The 22,182-nt window shown below is 40.0% G+C and overlaps 1 protein-coding gene across 2 annotated transcripts in view; it reads right to left on the bottom strand.

The window, feature by feature from the left end:
* The window catches only part of zc3h3 (zinc finger CCCH-type containing 3), a 280,002-nt gene that overhangs the window by 103,809 nt on the left and 154,011 nt on the right, over positions 1–22,182 (bottom strand). For both annotated transcript variants that reach the window (XM_059974653.1, XM_059974644.1), the window contains exon 5: positions 13,480–13,664. In XM_059974653.1, coding sequence (XP_059830636.1) covers positions 13,480–13,664 — 185 coding nt within the window. The remainder of the gene's footprint in view (positions 1–13,479; positions 13,665–22,182) is intronic.

Below are 22,182 nucleotides of genomic sequence, written 5' to 3'. Positions count from 1 at the left end.
AGACAATAGGTGCAGAAGTAGACCATTCGGCCCCTTGAGTCTGCACCACCATTCTGAGATCATGGCTGATCATTCACTATCAATACCCAGTCCCTGCCTTGTCCCCATATCCCTTGATTCCCCTATCCATCAGATATCTATCTAGCTCCTTTTTGAAAGCATCCAGAGAATTGGCCTCCACCGTCTTCCGAGGCATTCCACACCTCCACAACTCTCTGGGAGAAGAAGTTTTTCCTCAACTCTGTTTTAAATAACTGACCTCTTATTCTCAATCCATGCCCTCTGGTACTGGACTCTCCCAACATCTGGAACATATTTCCTGCCTCAATCCTATCAAATCCTTTAATTATCTTAAACGTTTCAATCCGATCCCCTCTCAATCTCTTCAATTCCAGTGTGTACAAGTCCAATCTCTCTGCGTAAGACAGCCCTGCCATCCCAGGAATCAACCTAGTGAATCTACGCTGCACTTCCTCAATTGTCAGAATGTCCTTCCTTAAACCTGGAGACCAAAACTGCACACAATATTCCAGGTGTGGTCTCACCAGGGCCCTGTACAAATGCAAAAGGACATCCCTGCTCTTGTACTCAATTCCCCTTGTAATAAAGGCCAACATTCCATTTGCCCTCTTCACTGCCTGTTGCACTTGCTCATTCACCTTCATTGACTAATGAACTAGGACTCCTAGGTCTCTTTGCATTTCTCCCTTACCTAACTCTACACCATTATGGCCCCTTATGGCTCTCCTAATCTCACTCTTATAATCTTCTTGATTTCTATCATTACCTAGTTTTTTGAACTTTTCATAAGCTTTTCTTTTCTTCTTCACTAGATTTTCAACAGCCTTAGTACACCACGGTTCCTGTACACTACCATCCTTTCCTCGTCTCGCTGGAACAAACCTATGCAAACAGCCACGCAAATATCCCCGGAATATTTGCCGTATTTCTGCCGTACATTTCCCTGAGAACATCTGTTCCCAATTTACGCTTCCAAGTTCTTGCCTAATACCCTCATGTTTCCCCTTATTCCAATTAAACACTTTCCTAACTTGTCTGCTCCTCTACCTCTCCAATGCTATGGTAAAGGAGATAGATTTATGATCACTATCTCCAAAATGCTCTCCCACTGAGAGATCTGACACCTGACCAGGTTCATTTCCCAATACCAGATCAAGTACAGCCTCTCTTCTTGTAGGCTTATCTACATATTGTGTCAGGAACCTTCCTGAACACACCTAACAAACTCTACCCCATCTAAACCCCTTGCTCTAGGGAGATGCCAATCAATATTTGGGAAATTCAAGTCTCCCACAACAACCCTTTTATTATTATACTTTTCCAGAATCTGTCTCCCTATCTGCTCCTCGATTTCCTTGTTACTATTGGTTGGTCTACAAAAAAAAAAACAGACAGTGGAATTATTGATTGCTTCCTGTTTCTAACTTCTATCCACAGAGACTCTGTAGACAATCTCTCCATGACTACCTCCTTTTCTACAGCCGTGACACTATCTCTGATCAGCAGTGCCATGAACCCACCTCTTTTGCCTCCCTCTGTGTCCTTTCTGAAACATCTAAAGTCTGGCACTCTCAGTAACCATTCCTATCCCTCAGACATCCAAGTCTCTGTAATTGAAACAACATCTTAGCTTCAAGTACTGATCCACGCTCTAAGCTCATCTGCTTTTCAAATCAAGTTGCTTTTTATTGTCGATTTAACTATAACTGCTGCATAGTGAAAACGAGACGTTTTTCAGGACCATGGTGCTACATGAACAATACATAAACTACACTGAACTACGTAAACCAACACAAAAACTACACTAGACTACAGACCTACCCAGGACTGCATAAAGTACACAGAACAGTGCAAGCTTTTTTCTCAGATCTTTAAAATGTGCTTGTTAGTTAGATGATGCATGAATTTCATTTTCCTGACAGTTTAAATTGGTGAAATTTTGATCATTTACTAAAGCAAGACCAAGGCACTGATGAGCGAAAGCTATGTAGATATTAGTGTGGGCTAGTGAGTAATGTAAAGGTTAGAGGGAACTTCTCTAGATATGTGGAAAGGAAAAAAAAAGATTAACATAAGCTAAAGCTAACGTGGATCTCTGATAGAATGAGATAGCAGAAACGACTACAGTATAAGAAAATAAAAGTGAAATGAAATATTTTGTGAGTGTAGTATCATTGGCTGCAAAGAATACAAGGAGTTCCTCACAGAAAAATAATTTTCAAAAGAAACCTACTAAGTAAATTTCCCTCCATACAGACCAAGTCTTCCTCTTTACAGTAATAATCAACCAAGAGATGACCCATTAAACCATGTCATATCCTGCAGGGCTTAACCACTAATGTTCCATGACCCAGTAATCTCAAAGCCTTGGTACATATTTTCTACTTTTCATTGAGTATAAGCAATCAGAATCTTGGTGCAAAGTATACTTTGTTTGGATCAGTTTCACAGTGCAGGTATAAATGATATGAAAGTCTTTGGTTAGCTGTTCTATGTACATGGTCTCTAGTCAATATTGTAGCCATATCAGTGAACATAATACAACATACATACCCATCAAATTGGTATTCAATGGATAGGGCAATGCTATGGCATATTTAGAATTTGGGCAACCCTGGCAAGACCAACATTTACTGTCCATCCCAAACTGTTCTTGAAGTGGAGATGATGAGCCAATTTCAGAGACCTCTGCAGTAACTTCCACAGGGCTATTGTAATAGAGTTTTAGACCCAGTGACAATGAATTGCTGGCAATATATTTCTAAGTCAGACTGGTGGTCAAGATGGAGAAAAACTTGGATGTAGTGAGATTTGCAAGAACCTGCTTTCCTTGTCCTTAGTGGCTTTGCTGCATGCAGCCATAGGCTTCTTTTCTTGATGAGCAGCTCCAAAGGAAATTGAACATTGTGCAAAATAAAGAGCAAACATGCTTACTTCCAACCATCTGATAGAAGACAAGACATTGAAAAAACAACTAAAGATAATTCAACCCAGGACAATGCACTATAGAAATCTTACAATGTTGTCCAGTGGTTTCTTTATAAAGGTTATGGCTCCTACACGAGAACGTTTCCATTTGATTACAACTGACTTCAGTTTTTCCTCAATGCCTTAGTATCATACAAGTGCAACTCTTATGTCCAAGACAGCCACTCTCAGCTCATCACTGAAATTTAGTTCTTCGCTCCACATTTGGCCAAGGCTCTGATGAGATCCAGAAACAGCTGGCTCTTAAGAAATCTAAACTGGGAAATGGTGAAGAGGTTATCAGTGAGCATGTTTTGGACAGTGCTTTTATTCTTCTGTTGAATAAGAACAGATTAATTGTGAGGTAATTTACCAGATTCATCGTCTTACTTTCAGTGAACAGCACTTAGCTTTTTCACATTTTGGGGTAAATGCTGATGTTAAAACTGCACCAGAACACTTGGTTAGAGATGCATCTATTTATAAAACACAGTTTTCACTACTACAGCTGGGTGTGTTATCTGGTATCATAACTTTGTGGCATCCAATGGTCTCAGCTGCTTCTCAGTATCATTTAGAGTTGGGTTCCCAACCTAAGGTCTGTGTACCTCTTGCTTAATGGTATTGGTCCATGGCACAAAAAAAGGTTGGAAACCCTAACTTAGAATGAAACAAATTAGGTGCACATCATTTTTGCTGCTTAGCATATGTGTAGCCATGGATTAAGTCTTCACTAGATTGGGTCCTCATCACTTTTAAACATGCATGGTGCTGGTCTTTGCTTGCTCCTCTACACTTCTCACTGAACTGAGGTTGATAGCAATGATACAATTCAGGAAATACTGAGCTGCTGCAACCAATGCTCTGCAGCAATTTTGGATATCTATTTCACTAACCCAGTGGGTTAACATTTCAAGCCAAAGAAGATCCATCATAGTTCATTAATGAAGAATTCCCCATGAAACTCCATTTAAAGATACACAATAGAGTACAAAAGATGAAGTCTCAGCAGGTGAACCAATGCATTTTATTTCTGTCATGTCAAACAAATCTGATCAATGCAGTGTGACATTTCATACACAGTCATTTCTCACTAGCACTCTCTCAGTATCAATCCTATTGCTTTCAACAAGGGGAGACTCCGACTAAAAATGCAAAATGTTTCACCTCAGCATGAACTCCGCCCCCCAAACCTCTCATGTTTCATCACCCTTTGTTGGAGTCCTCACTTTGAGGTGGCCATGATGTATTGCCTAACAAGCCAAGGAATTCTTCATAGCAAAGACCAAACACAATCATTGGCATAACTACAAGACAGTCATGGCATGAATTTTAAGTATTTCATAATGGTGTGTTCTGCTGCAGTGAAGCTCAACTTTTTAGGGGAAAATAAAAGTTGATACCTAGATACCATCAAAGTGTAACCAGAGCATATTCAAGTGACCCATACAATATCAGTCACCTTTCTGGGAGAGAGATGGCAGATTTTGTAGTAGTAACAACAACTAGCACACCAGAACGACATCTCTGTGTAATTTCTGAACCTGCAGTACTCAATTTCTCATAAAAGAAATAATCAGTTGACTTTGCCTTGTAGTCTGGTGATACTATAGAGGGTCTTAAACTAGTGTTCCAAGAGGCTGTTCTGGAGTTATTTAATTATGTGGATGGCAGACACTAATTAAAATGGATTGTCTTCAAACAAAACTTTTATAATTTAACTTCAAAGACCATTGAAACCAGTCATCGGATATAGGGCATTCTGATTCCACATTACTGTAATTATACAGATGAGGACAACAGATGAACGTTCGTGTTTCCTGACCTTCATTGAAACTGTAATGTTAAGAATAGGAAAGATGCTAAGTGGCCATCTCCTGTATTAACATATTGTTAAAGATTTATCCCTGCTACTTAATACATCGTTCAGAACATGTCTGCTTTGTCACTTAATAATCAGGCTGTCAGTATACTTACAGTGTTATCTCACAATACAAACAAAAGAGGTAGATTTTGTGTGTGTGGCTTTTTGTGCTCAGAGGCTCTTGGACAAGCACAGTAATATATGAATAGTCAAAGGGGTTCTGCCAGATGAGATGTGCTACCATTATGACTATGTAATCTTGGAAAAGTTACTTGCAAAATGTTAGTTAAGGAATCTGAATAACTTTGGCATGTCCCCTTTGGCCCACACTATTTATTTATTTTTTTATCAATGCATCATTAAAAGTATTCTATCCAGATGCATCATGGCTTGATATACATCCGCCAGAGACTGCAAGGAACTGCAGAGTTGTCAACAAGTCTTGCCCATCGTGGAAACGAGCCTGCCATTCCTTGACTCTGTCTATACTTCTTGCTACCTCAGTAAAGCAGCTAACATATTCAAAGACTCCAACCTACCCAACACATTCTCTCTTCTCCCATTAGGCAGGAGATACAAATGCTTAAAAGCACATACCACTAAGCTCAGGGACAGCTTCTATCTAGCTACTATAAAACTATTTAACATTCCCCTAGTATGATAAGGTGGACTTTTGACCTCAGATTCTACCTTGTGATGGCCTTGTACACCTTATTGTCTCTTGTATTGCACTTTCTCTATAACGGTAACACTCAATGCACTGTTGTAATGGAATACAGGTTTCCCCCGCCATCTGAAGGAAGAGCATTCCTATGAAATGGTTCGTAAACCAGAATGTCGTAAAGTGAAAAAGCAATTACCATTCATTTATATGGGAAAAATTTGTGAGCATTCGCAGACCCAAAAAATAACCTACTAAATCACGCCAAATAACACATAAAACCTAAAATAACAGTAATATATAGTAAAAGCAGTAATCATATGATAAATACACAGCCTATATAAAGTAGAAATACTTCTCTGCAATCATTGCAGCACTGCTCACTGTAGTGAAAATCACATGCCAGTGCCCTCGGCAGCACTCGCAGCAGAAACACTTAGCGCAAACGCTCTTGGCAGAAACACTTAGCGCAAACGCTCTTGGCAGAAACACTTAGCGCAAACGCTCTTGGCAGAAACACTTAGCGCAAACGCTCTTGGCAGAAACACTTAGCGCAAACGCTCTTGGCAGAAACACTCGGCGCAAGCGCTCTCGCAGAAGCACTCGGCGCAAACGCTCTTGGCAGAAACACTCGGCGCAAGCGCTCTCGCAGAAGCACTCTCTCTGGTACCCTTTAAGCTATGAAGCTGCCAAATCATACCAAATAACAAATCGTACCAAATAACACATAAAAATACACAGCCTATATAAAGTACGAATAATGTATGCACAGTGTAGTTGCACTTACCGGAATCGGGAAGACAGTGAGGACACTGATGATGGCGTGTTAGGCTGAGTCGGAGATTAGGGTAGTGGGAGGTAGAGAATACTGGGGTGTCATCTCATCATCGTCTGTTTCCATCAGGGCAGGCAGGTCATCTTCTTCTATGTCTGCCTGCCTCGATGTCGAAGGTTGAAGTTCGTCATCTGCTGTGGCTGATGTGGAAGGCTTGAAAAACGACAGTATGCTTGACTGCTTAGCCTTACGCATTTTTCTATCATACAGTTCTTTGTAAGCACTCAAACCATCCTGCAAATATGCTCTAAACCTACGTACTCTTTCAAAATTAAAATCATACTTCTCTGCAATCATTGCAGCGTTGCCAATCGCAGTGAAAATCTCATGCAGTTGCTTCACGTTCAGTTCCCGGACGACTTCACTTTCGGTCCGTTCGCTACTGCGTTCGGTTTTGATTGTTATCTTTTCCTCTTGCAATTACATCAGCTCTTCATCTGTCAGTTCATGGGCATGGGATGCCAAAACCTCTTCAACATCATCTTCATCAACTTCCACAAGCCAAACTCACTTTGTCCTTACTTCATTCACCACGATCGAACGCTTAATTATGTCTAGTTTTACACTAAGTGTAACAGCCTTACGAACTCTTTTAGGCTTTTCTGATACTTAGAAATCTTCTTGCTAACAGATGCACAAAATAAATCGACACAAAGCCCAGATGCTCACAGGCACGTGATTAAGCAATCCCAGCTAGAATGCAGTTCTGGGGGAGGAGCTTGGCTGCTCAGGGCGCGCTCTGCCTTTTCTCGTAACAGTGAAAACACCTTGTTAGCGAAAACAGGTAACTGATGTAGGACTTTCGTAACAGCGAGGTGTCGTAAAGTGAACGTTCGAAAAATGAGGGACACCTGTAATCTGTTTGGATGTCATGCAAACCATTTTTTTAAACTGTACTTTGGTACATATGACAATAATAAACTACTTATCACTGCATAAAAGAATGGGGCAGTTTGTCACTGGCATCAAGCTCTGGCCCAACATCTGTTGCAGCCTCAGAATAGGTAACAAGTGCAGTTACCAGGACTAGAGGATGTGAGATACAGCAAGAGGCTGGCTAGGCTAGGTCTTCACTTCTTGGAATACAGTCGGCCCTCCTTATCCGCAGATTCTGCATGCGCAAATTCAACCAACCGCGGATTGCGAAAACCCAGAAGTGCTCTTCCAGCACTCGTTGTTCGAGCATGTACAGACTTTTTTCTTGTCATTATTCCCTAAACAATGCAGTATAACAACTATTTTACATAGCATTTACATTGTATTAGGTATTATAAGTAATCTAGAGATGATTTAAAGTATACGGGAGGATGTGCATGGGTTATTGTGGATCGGGATCGAAAAAAATCCGAAGTTCTTTTACTAAGTAAGTTGGAACAGGTACATTCGGTATTATATAGCGTCAGTTAGTCAAACGTTTGTCTTAGTATAGTATATATTTTACCTTTCTATGCATATCAAACACTTAAGAACTTATGTTTCAGCGCCGGGCTTGGGAACGGAAGTTCTCGGGACTCGGGACAGACCGCTCCCAAGTGCGCTTTCCACCGTGCTGGGTTGATGAGAGTATTAAATACCCAAAACCCAATAATTAAACCACTGCGCTGCTTAGCAATAATTGTAGCTTTCATTGGGGCAGAACCTTTCTTACTTTATCCTTTAAAATTGTTCCGATCGTTGACTGACTGTAGCTTAACGCTTTTCCAATGACTGATGGCATTTCACCTCTTTCCGATCGCTTTATTATTTCCACTTTATTTTCAATTGTGATCGTGATTATTTTCATGAACAGAAACACTGCGCATTCAGAGCTCTGGTGCCGGGTCCTAATGTCCAGCGCACTGAGACAGGTTAAATAAGGTCTGGGGTTCCGCTGGTTCCTAAGGTCCACTGGATGGGGACACGTTACATAAGGGACTTGAGCATCCGCGAATTTTGGTATCCATGTGGGGTCCCGGAACCAATCCTCCACGGATAAGGAGGGCCGACTGTATAGGAAAATGATGGAGACCTAATAGAAATGCTTAAAATTAGGAATGGTAGAGATAAGGTAGATGGTAAAGCTTTTTCCCAGGGTAGGAGAGTCCAAAGGTGGGGGCCATAGATTTAGGTTGAGAAGGAAAAGATTTAAAGGTGACAGAGAGTCAATTTTTTCATGCAGAAGGTGCTCACTATATGGAAAGAGTTGCTAGAGAAAGTGCTTGAGACAGGTGCAGCTTTAAGAAGCATTTCGATGGATACGTAGAGGAGCAGGCTGAGAGGGATGAGGCTAAAAGGGGAAATTGGAAGTAGCTGTATGGACACAGTGGTTGGCATGGATTTGTGGGTCAAAGTGTGAATTGGGACGATGTTTTTTCAGGGAAATGTACTATGGACTTATGGTCGATGTTTAAGGATCTCTTGCAGGATGTTAGGGATAAATTTGTCCCAGTGAGGAAGATAAAGAATGGTAGGGTGAAGGAACCATGGGTAACAAGTGAAGTGGAAAATCTAGTCAGATGGAAGAAGGCAGCATACATGAGGTTTAGGAAGCAAGGATCAGATGGGTTTATTGAGGAATATAGGGTAGCAAGAAAGAAGCTTACGAAGGGGCTGAGAAAAGCAAGAAGGGGGCATGAGAAGGCCTTGGCGAATAGGGTAAAGGAAAACCTCAAGGCATTCTTCAATTACGTGAAGAACAAAAGGATGACAGGAGTGAAGGTAGGACTGATTAGAGATAAAAGTGGGAAGATGTGCCTGGAGGCTGTGGAAGTGAGCAAGGTCCTCAATGAATACTTCTCTTCGGTATTCACCACTGAGAAGGAACTTGATGATGGTGAGGACAATATGACTGAGCTTGATGTTCTGTTGATATTAAGGGAGAGGAGGTGTTGGAGTTGTTAAAATACATTAGGATGGTTAAGTCCCCAGGGCCTGATGGAATATTCCCCAGGCTGCTCCACAAGGCAAGGGAAGAGATTGCTGAACCTCTGGCTAGGATCTTTATGTCCTCGTTGTCCACGGGAATGGTACCGGAGGATTGGAGGGAGGCGAATGTTGTCCCCTTGTTCAAAAAAGGTAGTAGGGATAGTCCAGGTAATTACAGACCAGTGAGCCTTACATCTGTGCTGTGAAAGCTTTTGGAAAAGATTCTTAGAGATAGGATCTATGAGCATTTAGAGAATCATGGTCTGATTAGGGACAGTCAGCATGGCTTTGTGAAGGGCAGATCGTGCCTAACAAGCCTAATAGGGTTCTTTGAGGAGGTGACCAGGCATATAGATGAAGGTAGTGCATGGATGTGATCTACATGAATTTTAGTAAGGCGTCAAATGCCTTATGGTAGGCTTATTCAGAAAGTCAGAAGGCATGCGATCCAGGGAAGTTTGGCCAGGTGGATTCAGAATTGGTTTGCCTGCAGAAGGCAGAGGGTCGTGGTGAAGGGAGTACATTCAGATTGGAGGGTTGTGACTAGTGGTGTCCCACAAGGATCTGTTCTGGGACCTCTACTTTTTGTGATTTTTATCAACAACCTGAATGTGGGGGTAGAAGGGTGGGTTGGCAAGTTTGCAGACGACACAAAGGTTGGTGGTGTTGTAGATAGTGTAGAGGATTGTCGAAGATTGCAGAGAGACATTGATAGGATGCAGAAGTGGGCTAAGAAGTGGCAGATGGAGTTCAACCCGGAGAAATGTGAGGTGGTACACTTTGGAAGGACAAACTCCAAGGCAAGTAAATGGCAGGATACATGGTAGTGTGGAGGAGCAGAGAGATCTGGGGGTACATGTCCACAGATTCCTGAAAGTTGCCTCACAGGTAGATTGGGTAGTTAAGAAAGCTTATGGGGTGTTAGCTTTCATAAGTCGAGGGACAGAGTTTAAGAGACACAATGTAATGATGCAGCTCTACAAAACTCTAGTTAGGCCACATTTGGAGTACTGTGTCCAGTTCTGGTCGCCTCACTATAGGAAGGATGTGGAAGCATTGGAAAGGGTACAGAGGAGATTTACCAGGATGCTGCCTGGTTTAGAGAGTATAGGTTATGATCAGAGATTAAGGGAGCTAGGGCTTTACTCTTTGGAGAGAAGGAGGATGAGAGGATACATGATAGAGGTATACAAGATATTAAGAGGAATAGATAGAGTGGACAGCCAGCGCCTCTTCCCCAGGGCACCACTGTTCAGTACAAGAGGACATGGCTTTAAGGTAAGGGGAGGGAAGTTCAAGGGGGATATTAGAGGAAGGTCTTTCACTCAGAGAGCGGTTGGTGCATGGAATGCACTGCCTGAGTCAGTGGTGGAGGCAGATACACTAGTGAAGTTTAAGAGACTACTAGACAGGTATATGGAGGAATTTAAGGTGGGGGGTTATATGGGAGGCAGGGTTTGAGGGTCGGCACAACATTGTGGACCGAAGGGCCTGTAATGTGCTGTAGTATTCTATGTTCTATGTCCTAAATTGAAAGGACCTGTACCTGTTACGTATTGGTCTATGAGTTTATGTAAACCATCATCATGATCTGCTTTATTAGGTAGTTCCAAATGAGCATCTAGACTAATTACAGTCACAATAATTGTTATCCATAGTGTTTAGTTTCAAGCTTTCCATGATAATCTCGATAGTGACTTATTGCAGTAGCTAATAGTAAGGAAACAAAAATAGAATGTCACCACCACAAAAATATTTAAAATATATTTCATACACTTTCAAATGATATTGCTGGTAAAGTAATTTCTATACTTTTCACAAAACTGAAAAGTCAGAGCAGGGAATGGCCATTTTATTCAATGGCCTGTGCACAATTTTGATTATTATAAACTGCTTTCCCAGATGTATTCTTTTTTCTGAGAGAAGAAGCCAGAGTTTTACTTTCAGCTCCTACATATCCCCCAGGACAATGAATAAGCAGAGTGATAGAGAATACTATACAGGAACCCATGAGAAATGATTAAAATCTCTTCAGTGAACTAAGCTGATGATTCACGAGCAACAAAGTGGCATAGAAACTATGAATGTAAGTCAGCATAACATCACATATGTTAACCAAGTGGGTTAAAAACTAAATGTAACATTAATTAGTTAATGAGGGAAAGGAAAAAGGGATGAATTTCAAATGAATAGTACTCCCTTGTGGGTCTTGTTCAGCTTGAGGCAATGCAAGTTCTAATGGCTCTTTTGAGATGTGGTTTTATATTGATGCTTGTTCAGGGGCATAATCCCAATCTATGTCATGCTTAAGGGTTGGTATTCAATGATGCTTCAACATTCTGCGTCACCAATTCTTCAAGAACAGCAAGGAAGAAAATCAACCTTGTAACTAATATCTCTAGTTTTACAAAAATGCATTTTGCTTTGCCTGAAGAATTCAGAAAAATCAGCACGAGAGTAAAACAGCATGGAAAAAGGCCCTCTGGCCCAACTCATCCATGTGTATCAAGATGCCCATCTTCGTTAGTCCCTTTGGCCCACATTTGTAACATACCTTTTATCCTTTGGAACATGTCTTTTAAATATTAATATTGTACAAGGAATTAAGTCTCAGTCTGCCCATCTTCTCCCTACAGCAGACCCTTGAGTCCTGCCAAGATTCTTGTAAATCTTTATACACTTTCCATTTACTAACATCCTTCCTATGAAAGGGTAACCAAAGCTATACATAATACCCATTTGTAATCTCACCAATATCTTGTACCACTGCAACAATACCTCCCAATTTCTAAACTCAGTATCATCACTGATGAAGAGCAGCAGGTCAAATACTTCCTTCACCACCTTGTCTACTTGCGACATGTCTAAAGACCATTCTTTTCTTGTCTTTCAATGGAGAAAGATTTGAAGAATTTCCTAATCATCATGATCAGACAAGCTACATGTATTACATGTGAAAAAAAACCACATTTGAGAAAGGTAACAGATGAAGTGAGTGGAGATTACAAACAATCCTTGTATAGCTGTGCATTCAATAATTATCTGTCATGTGATTGCACAAAAGCTTCAGAAAGGTTTTAAAAGAAACATAGCTTTTGGTAATTGCAATACGATGAGAGATTGTACCCATGTACTACATCAATTTAAAATTATGCACCTCACTATAAATATATCTTAGACCAACAAACATCAGATCAGCAAAGAGCTCAAAACCAAAGCCAAACGTGCATCATCAACTACTTACTGCTCTTTCTCACAAGGGCAGGGTCAGTATAAGTGTCACTCTCATGAACTTACATCCCTCTTAAAAAGAGGGACTGTGAAAATTCGTAAAAAGCAATACAACATGAGGAACAAATTCACTTTTAAAAAATTATTAATGTTTGCCCTTTTGTTATATATGTCATGCTTAAGGGTTGGTATTCAATGTTTGCCCTTTCTAATTTGTGGCATTGTGTATGCGTGTCGGGTATCATGTTGCAGCTGTGCAGAACATTGTATTTGGAGCTTTGAGTGCAATTTTGGTCACCGTGGATGCAAGTGCGCTGGAGTGGGTGCAAAAAAGATTCATATGCATGTTTCCTGGACTGGTCAGCTTGAGTTATAAGACAAAATTGGATAGGCAGTGACTACTTTTCCTAGAATGGAAGAAGCTTAGGGGTAACCTTACAGAGACTTATATAATTGCAAGAGGCATAGATAGCATTGATAGTCACATATTTTTTCCCAGTATATGCAGATTTAAAACTGGACAGCACAGGCTTAAAGTCAAAAGATTTAAAGTGGATCTCAGAAGCAAGTTTTTCCCATTCAGAAAATGGTGAGTATATGGATGCAATTGCCAGAGGAGGTGGTAAAGGTAAATAAAATTATAATCAAAATGACATTTCAACAAGTATATGGATTGGAAAGGATTAGGGGCATGCAGGCAAGAAGGGATTAACATAGATAGGTATCTTTATAAGTATCTGGAATTCACTGTCTGAGAAAGTGGTAGAAGCAGAGTTGCTGACAACAATTGTTGTGTCTAGATGAGCAGAGAAACTACCCAAGCCTAGAATACTATGGACTAAACTGGAAATGCTTGCCCATTAGACAGTGTGGATCTGGTGGGCCAAATGGTCTAGGTTCATTCTTTATGACTCTTGATGACATGCAATGTTCATTTTTGGATTGAAACTTAGATGTCCTCTACATCAATCATTTCAAAATAATTGGTCATTTTACCTGATTTCACAGCACTTCTGGCATTTGTGACTCCAGTTCTGATGGGAACAGAACTGCTTTTCGCAAGTTTGTTGGCAGATACACGATACAACACTCCCTCAATGCATCGCATGCCTTTTGTTTTCCATCTCTGCTGAAGGAACCTGTAACTATTGCTCACTCTGGCTCGGTTCAGCAGGAGTGACCTGCAAGAAAAGAAAGAAGAGAACCTCAACAAATCGGGAAATAGAATAAGACTCCGGTGAAGAGCTAGTTTCTGCTAAAATTTCCTCCAGTAGTTTCAAATTTATGCTTTATTCATTTGATTACTTTTGGGTCTTTAATCCTTTTTCATTGACTGTCATAATAAAAGATATAAATAGAAAGCAAATACATTTGATTTCTAATTTATATCAAGTTCCAATGAAAGGGCATTGACATGCAACATTAACACTGTTTCTATTTCTACAAATGCTGCCTGAGCATTTCCATCATTGACTATTTCTAGTTTAAAGTTTCAGTAGTTGCACTTCTTGGGTTTTTAGGCTATTATTTTAGTGCTGCATAATTACTTCTGTGATAATTTATGTGCAATTCTGAACAATTATGAAAACGAAGCAACCACTCCTATTCATGTCATTCTTGGGATGATACTAGGCCTGAGCAATGCTCTTTTGCACTGTTAAAGGGGAACTTGGACTATCTTGGCAAAGAGTGCCCATTGGACGGCACTCTCACGGCAATATGGATTGAACTGGCAATAAACTGAAGATGCAGATACAAGTAAAATACCATTTAACTCCTTGGTTTCTTCGCAACTCAGTAGTCTACATCTTTTTGCCTATATACAACCAGTTACCATATTCAATTACGCCAAGCCAGCTTCTCCTCTCCACCATCCCCAAATAGCGCAGACAATCTTCATTTAAGCTCTCCTCATCCAGTATAATCCCCGCCAAATATGCTACCTGGAGTTGGTAATGAGGAATCCAGGTAAGTTTGTCTACTCAATTAGCCATCCTTCAACTGGGCCTAGGAAAAGGAAGACCTGGTGGCATATTTTGAATGTAATCAAGTGCAATTCCTGGTAAGCTAACTAAATTTTGACAGTGTGGGATAATCAGGAAATTTCATTTTCTGCCTCATCAATGCAATTGCAGCACATCCTTTAAGTTGCACTTGCTGTGAGAGGTTGCTTGGGAGAAGTCAGAAGAGCAACTTTTTCTAAAGTATCTTTAATTTTCTTAAGACTAATAGTATATTTTCAATCGTATTAATTAACTGTACAGTGACAACATTGTGTACTAGTTAACCATGACAAACAGTCAATGTACTAAACATAAAACAGCAAAGCTTACACAAACAACTAACAAATCTCTTGGAGGAACTCAGTGGGTCAAGCAGTCTCAGTGAGGGAGACGAGCTGTCAAAATTTTGGATCAAAATCCTCCATCACTCTAACACTGAAGAGTATGTCGAGAAAATTCCATAGAGGTGCAGGGCACAAATGCAATTCCAAGAAAAAGATACTGACTGATATGAATGAAAAGTGGAACTGAGAAGAAACAATTAAGTAGTATGGCTCCAGTAACAAGAAACCTTTAATCCCAAATAAATTAGAGCTACAACTAAACTCATGTAAGGGAATAAACCAATATAAATTTATACAGTTATTAACAGAATCAACTAGAAAATTCACTTGCAAGGTAGGAATATGCAACAGTTCTTAGGCAGCATTCTGTAAATACTCAATCAGATAGTAAACTGAGCACCTTAACCGCAGAGAAAAATATAGTTAGAAGATTAGTTAATTGAAGGCAAAAAGGTTAGTGTTGTCCTTTAACGCTTACATACGGTTCGGGTCAAATTTGACCCGAACCGTATGTAAGGGTTAAGGTGGTAGCCTTTGATCAGTGCTTCTCATCAGTGTCAAACATTTGCATGTTTAAGCCTCAATCTAGAGACAGAGGACTATTCAGGATCAAAGTTCATTGTAATCCTGAGGGAGCAGAACTCCCTCAAGGTACTATCTGTCACGAGATATTAAATTGAGTGCACTTCCACTTGTAAAGATCTCAACCAGAAGTTTTGGCCAAGATTTAAACCATGGGTGCCACTGTAGCATAGCAGTTAGCATGACACTATTACAGCTCAGTGCATCGAAGTTCAGTTCTCAATCCCAGTGTCCTCTAAAGCATTTGTAGTCCTCCCTGTGGAATGCGTGCCTGTTCCCCAGTTTCCTCCAACAGTCCAAAGACATATCAGTTAAGCTAATTGGTCATTGTAAATTGTCCCGTAATTAGTTTAGGGTCAAATCGGGGTTATCGGAAGTTGCTGGGCAGTGCAGCTCGAAGAACTGGAGGGGCGTGTTCCATGCTGAATCTTTAAATAAATAAAAATAAAACCTCAACCAATATCATCAAACAAGTACTTTATTATTTTTTAGGCACTGTCAGCATGTCTCCACAGGAACAGAAGATTTGAAAATCATATGTGATTGGTTGACTCATGGTTGAATTACATGCAACTATGTACTACCTAGGTGGGCAGTTAGTACTCACTATGTCAGCATCTCTGCATGAAAATTAGCAAAGAATATAATTGTGTTTGGCCTGCGGTTAAACACAATTTTTTTGAGGAACTAACATATGCAGAAGATATATGGAACATATTTATGGCACTTAATGGAGCTGACAACAGTTCATTTTGAAAGAAATATTCAATGCAAAAGCATAAAACTGATATGGGATGGTCGAAATGAAGCTATGTGGGAAATTGTCTGGGATGACATTAGTATCAAAGGATGAAGTAGCTGAGGATCCAATTCTAGCATATGACAGATTGATGGAGCACATCAAGGAAATTCCATAGGGGGTTCACAGCAGGGCGGAAATGCCATTCCAAGAAAAAAAGTATCGACTGCTCTCGCTAGAAAGTGGAACTGAGAGGAAACAAAATATATTATTCACGCATTAATGCAACTAATGTATGACGTGTTTCACTTCCTGTATTACATGTTAACAAATTTCCAAAGTTGTTTGACAAGAAAGCATAATGGATTACTCAGGTGGTAAAGTAACTCCGCTAGTTTGCATATTAAGAAGTGAATAGCTCGAGATGGTTGCAATGGGAAATCCAATTAAGTGACACTGGTGGTTTTGCATATACCAAGGTTTAAAAATACAATAATGCAATAAACAAACATCTCATAACCAAAGTGATAATCAATATAAGAAAATAGAAGAAATAGGTTTGGTAAAGCAGCCAGCACAATCAAAGACTGCACCCACCCTGTACTATAACATTTTGTTCTGCATTCTATTATTGTTTTTCCTTCTAATATTGTAAAGCACTGATTTAATTAAATTATCTGTGTGGATAGCATGCAAAACAAATTTTTCCACTGTAACTTGGTACATGTGACAATAATAAAACAATGTACTTTCAATTGTGTAGCTTTGAAAATAAATAAATGATCAAATACATACTGTAACTAGGTAGGCCAAAAGTTAAAATTTACTGAGTCTTAATGTACATCACAATTTTGAACTAATCACACTTACAGAGTAACCGTCAATATTCTCAAATTTAAGAATGCACAAAATTAAACCTTGGTCAACAGCATGTTAATCCCTCCCTATATATGAGGTGCATTTCAAGAAGGCAACTGCTGTCTCTAATCGCAAACACGAGGAAATCTGCAGATGCTGGAACTTCAAGCAACACACACAAAATGCTGGTGGAACGCAGCAGGCCAGGCAGCATCTATAGGAAGAAGTACAGTCGTTGCTGTTTCTAATGGCATGGCCCAGGAGGGGAAGACGTGGTCAATCTTCACAGGCATCTTGTCCACAGCCATTCTAACCACATGGGTAGCCCTGAGTTGACATCATCTGATAGAGTCCTTGAAGTATGCAAGCCTCCACACAACATCAATGTGTTGATCCAGGTCATGGACGAAGAAGACAATATCTGTCTTCAAAGATCCCTACCATCTAGCCATGCCATCTTCTCACTGCTACTATCAAACAGGAGGTACAAAAGCCTAAAGTCCCATACTTACCAGGTCAAGAACCACTACTTAGCTTGAAGCATTCCATTCCAAAAACAATCTGCAGAACCTTAATCACTGAGTCTAGCAACACCTTGACTGCTTTGCACTATGATGGGCCTTACTTTTTTGTTCTGATTGTGTTCCCCCTTGTACCTGTTAGTATGACAATAAATTCGACTTTGACTATCCCAAGTTCCCTTTTAAAAACCTTTAGAGTTATGGTCTATCATACCTTTACAGAGAAATACAGAATATTAAATTATCATGGTCAACATACATCTTTGATGCTGATTTGCATTCCTATATGGTTTATTATTGATTGATGGTGAAAATGATAGTCATTTTGGTCTCAATCATTCCTTCCAAATATCCTTTTTTCTGCAGAAAGAACAAATCTACTCATTGATCTTTCATTTGAAACTTGTTCAGCTTAAAACTGTGTGTCTTGAGCTGACAAATCCATCTGAAAACCCTAACAATTCATAGTCTAAATCAATAGTCTAAATAAAACAAAATTCCCTGTACTGGATAAGATTATAGTGAGCATTGGGAGATCTACGTTAGCTCAATGGCTTCAAGGTAAGCATGTTGTACACCATCTTGACAATGATGCAAGGATGGGGGCAGGCATTTGAACAGTTCATCAACTTTTATTTAAGCCAATGTCAAAATACTCAAATAAGTTGTTGCCTTAACTTGAGAAATAAAATTTTAAGCGAACCTTTCATTAAAAAAAAGATAGAGGTTAGAACTAATGAAATAATAGTAAGGGCAAGGACTTAGAGGCACCAACCCTACATGCAGAGGGACCTATAATTTTCCTTTCAAGAAATGAGCTGTGCAGTCTAAAAGGTATAGTTAGCAAGACATGTTTCTGTGGGGGATTTCATTAAATGACAAAAAGGAAAGGTATTAAGTGCACATAATGAAGGCAGGAGTGTGTATACTGCCTTAAGACACTTCTCTTCGTGTGGTGTAATGGGTGGCATGAACTCTAACTTCAAATCCATTTCTAATTCATTTGAAAGACTGCAGCAAATTATCTGCCTTCAATGTGAAAGCACCAAACCAATTTCCTCAGAATAGAAGTGACAATACTGTAGAATTTATCACCATAACCTTGACTCAGAGGTTGTGTGGCATGCTGAAACCCTACACAAAGAGCATTGAATAAGGGTCGACGACAATAAATACAAGGGGAGACGGGGAAAAATGATTTTAAAAATCTGGTAGAGGAAAAAATTGTCCAAGACCAACATGTATGTATTACTTTGTAGTTTACGGTCAATAACTGTCAAAGTGTATAAAAGGATTTCAATTCATTTTTGTACTGGAATCATTAATTGCACAAATAACCTTTAGTGCTTTTTGACAATTTAGGCCTTGTGACTACGTTTTTCCCCTGGTGGCTGCATTGCAACTATATCAACATCAAAATATATCTAAACAACAAAGTAACCATTACACTGAAATTAATGTACATATTTTAAAGATTGTCTTTTGTCTTCATATTAACTACTTTGTATCAACCATGCTACAAGACGAGAGAAAACAGTATTGAGTGCAGTCAAAGAATAGCAATTGAGAAACAGTATAAAATAGTTAAAAAAGCTACATTCAAAAGTATTTACACAATGTTTTTTTTCTATTTAGCAGAAATATTCATCCTAACCTGTTCCTTGATGTTCTTTTAAATGATAATACAAACAAGAGTAAACCATTCGAGTTTATGGTTCAGCTGTACTACAGCTTTTTTAAACTCCTGTTCCAAATCCTATGATTCCCTTAAACAACAATTTTAGACAGCACAGTGACAAAGATGAATTAAATCCCAACCTCCATGCTGTCAGTGAAGCATTGTCATGTTATCCCAAACCAGGTGGGTTTTCTCTGGGTGCACCACAAGCTAAACACATGCATATCAATAGATTAACTTACCAATGTAAATTGCCCTAAGTGTGCAGTTAAGTGGTAAAATCTAGGGTCAGTTGAAGGGAATATGGGGAAAAATAAAAATGGAATCAGTGTAAAATGGCAATTGGCAATTGGTGTAAATTTGGTGAGTTAATGTCCATGTTGATATGTTCCATGCTACAGGCTTCTATTACATTTTTTAATCAGATATTAAGATTAAGACTGATTCAGTGACTGATTACACAAGATCAAGTGACACTCTGGGCTTTAGTTAAGGAGTACAGGAGTACAACTGGAATTTCGATAGTTCAGACAGAAGTTAAAAATCCAGTTAAATTATTGGGGAAAAAGACAGCAGACAGGTCATTGTGAGAAGTTCACCTTAGTGGGGTTTTTGAACATGCATCACAATAATGTACATTCAAGTAAAACATATGAGACCCCTGGTTTCCTTGGGCTGCATGTCATAAGGAATACACACATCAGCCCTGCCAAATCTGTGAGATTGAGAGGGTCTCCCACCTCAAACCCCAGTTTGTGCAGATACTGTATAATGCCAAGAAATAACAGACAGCACACTGTATATGATTAAAGGAATTACATTTATGAATGTTAAGTTAGTTAAAGGAAAGAAAAGAAAGAAAAAGCACAAAAAGGGCCCATTATAGTTCCGTCAAATGTGCTCAATTTGGAGCTCAACTCCTCCAAAAGTTATTTTCACCAATCCTCAGTAGACCCCTGCCCCTTGCTCCATCGAAACACGGTTCCTCACCGAGTCAGATCCTACAACTGGTTCTCTCCAAAATCAGAAATTCTCTCTTCATCTCCTGCTGAACAAAGACCCCCCAGCTCACACTGATGTCAGACACAAAAAAAAACGCTCACCTGATTGGATAGCTCATATTCCAAAGCACCCGTTAAATGTTTAACCATAACCCACACACTGCTTCTACAGAAGCAGGGGCAGCTATTGTTAACCTTTATATCAAGTAGTTTTAGTATAAAGATATGAAATTAGCTTGGCTGTCCCCCTACCTGCATAGACAGAGGCTAAGATCCAGAGATTAGAACAGCAAAGAGATGGTCGCAGGGGGGCAGAGGAGCAGCTAGAGACTGCTTCGAGTCGGGAACTGTGCTGAGCGCAAGAACTCATCAGCGGATCTGAATAAATATACCACGGTTTTCAGAGATTTTATTAAAACAGTTGTAGGAAGTATGTCCCCACAAAATCATTCAGAATCATCCCCAACCAGAAGTCCTGAATGAACCATGAGATCCACAATCTGCTCTGGGCCAGATCAGAGGCATCTAAGCCTGGCGACCAAAAAAGTTACAAGAGGTCCAGGTAAGATCTCTGGAAAGCCATCTCACAGCCAAAGTGGCAATTCCAGCCACTTAACTTGAATCAACGAAGAAATCTCCACAGTTGTGACAACACTTGAATGATATCACCTCTTATAAAGTAAAATCGGGCTTCTCTTCTAAATGAGCTCAATACCTTCTAGGCTTGCTTTGACCGCCAAAACATAAAGGAATTATCCTGAACTTCAAGAGGGTGAACCCACGAAAAACATCCAGACCAGAATACCTGGCCAAGTACTAAAGACCTGTGCTGATCAACTGGCTGGAGCGTTCACTGAGATCTTTAACCTCTCGCTTCAGTAATATGAGGTACCCACCTACTTCAAAAAGGCTTCAACTATACCGGTGCCTAAAAAGAACGTGGTAACCGGCCTCAATGACTATTGTCCAGTCGCATTTACACCCACCATACTGAAGCGCTTTTGAGAGGTTGGTAATAAAATATATTAACTGCTGCCTGAGAAGTGACTTGGATCTGCTCCAATTTGCCTACTGGCACAACAGGTCCACAACAGATGCCATTTCATTGGCTCTTCACTCAACCCTGGACCAGCTGGACACCACAGATGCATACATCAGAAAACACTTTATTGACAACAACTCACCATTCAACAGCATCGTCGTCTCAAAAAAAATTGAAAACCTTCAAGTCCTTGGCCTCAATACCTCCATGTGCAATTGCATCCTTGATTTCTTCACTTGAAGACCCAAATCAGTTCAGATTGGCAACAATATCTTCTCCACAACCTTCATCAGCACAGGTGCACCACAAGGCTGCGTGTTTAGCCCCCTGCTCTACTTGCTTTATCGTTATGGTTGTGTGGCTATGCAGAGCTCCAGTGCCACGTTCAAGTTTGCTGACGATCATGGGCTGAATCAAAGGTGGAGACGAGTCAGCATATGGGAGGCTGTCTGAATGGTATCAAATCAACAACCTCTCACTCATTATCAGCAAGACCAAGCAGCTGATTATTGACTTTAGATGGAAGAAACTGTATGTCCCTAAGTCAGTCCTCATCAGATGATCAAAGGTAGAGAGAGCCAGCAGCTCAGTGTTATTATTTCAGAGGACCCAGCCTGGACCCAGGATGCAAGTGTAATTATAAAGAAAGCATGGCAGTGCCTCTATTTCCTTGGGAGTTTGCGAAGATTTGGCATGACATCTAAAATTTTGACAAACTTCTAGAGATGTGTAGTGGAGAGTATATTAACTGGCTGCATCACAGTCTGCTATGGAAACACCAAAGCTGTTGAATGGAAAATCCTAGAAAAATTAGATACAGTCAAGTCCATTATGGATAAAGTCCTCTCCACAATTGAGCACATCTACACAGAACGTTGTCAAAGGAAAGCAGCATCCATCATTAGCGACCCCCCACCACCCATATCCTGCT

Source organism: Hypanus sabinus, chromosome 1 (genome assembly GCF_030144855.1).
Source record: "Hypanus sabinus isolate sHypSab1 chromosome 1, sHypSab1.hap1, whole genome shotgun sequence".
NCBI classification, from domain to species: domain Eukaryota; kingdom Metazoa; phylum Chordata; class Chondrichthyes; order Myliobatiformes; family Dasyatidae; genus Hypanus; species Hypanus sabinus.
The sequence above is the reverse complement of the archived record's forward strand: the minus strand, read 5'-3'. Positions and strand labels throughout refer to the sequence as shown.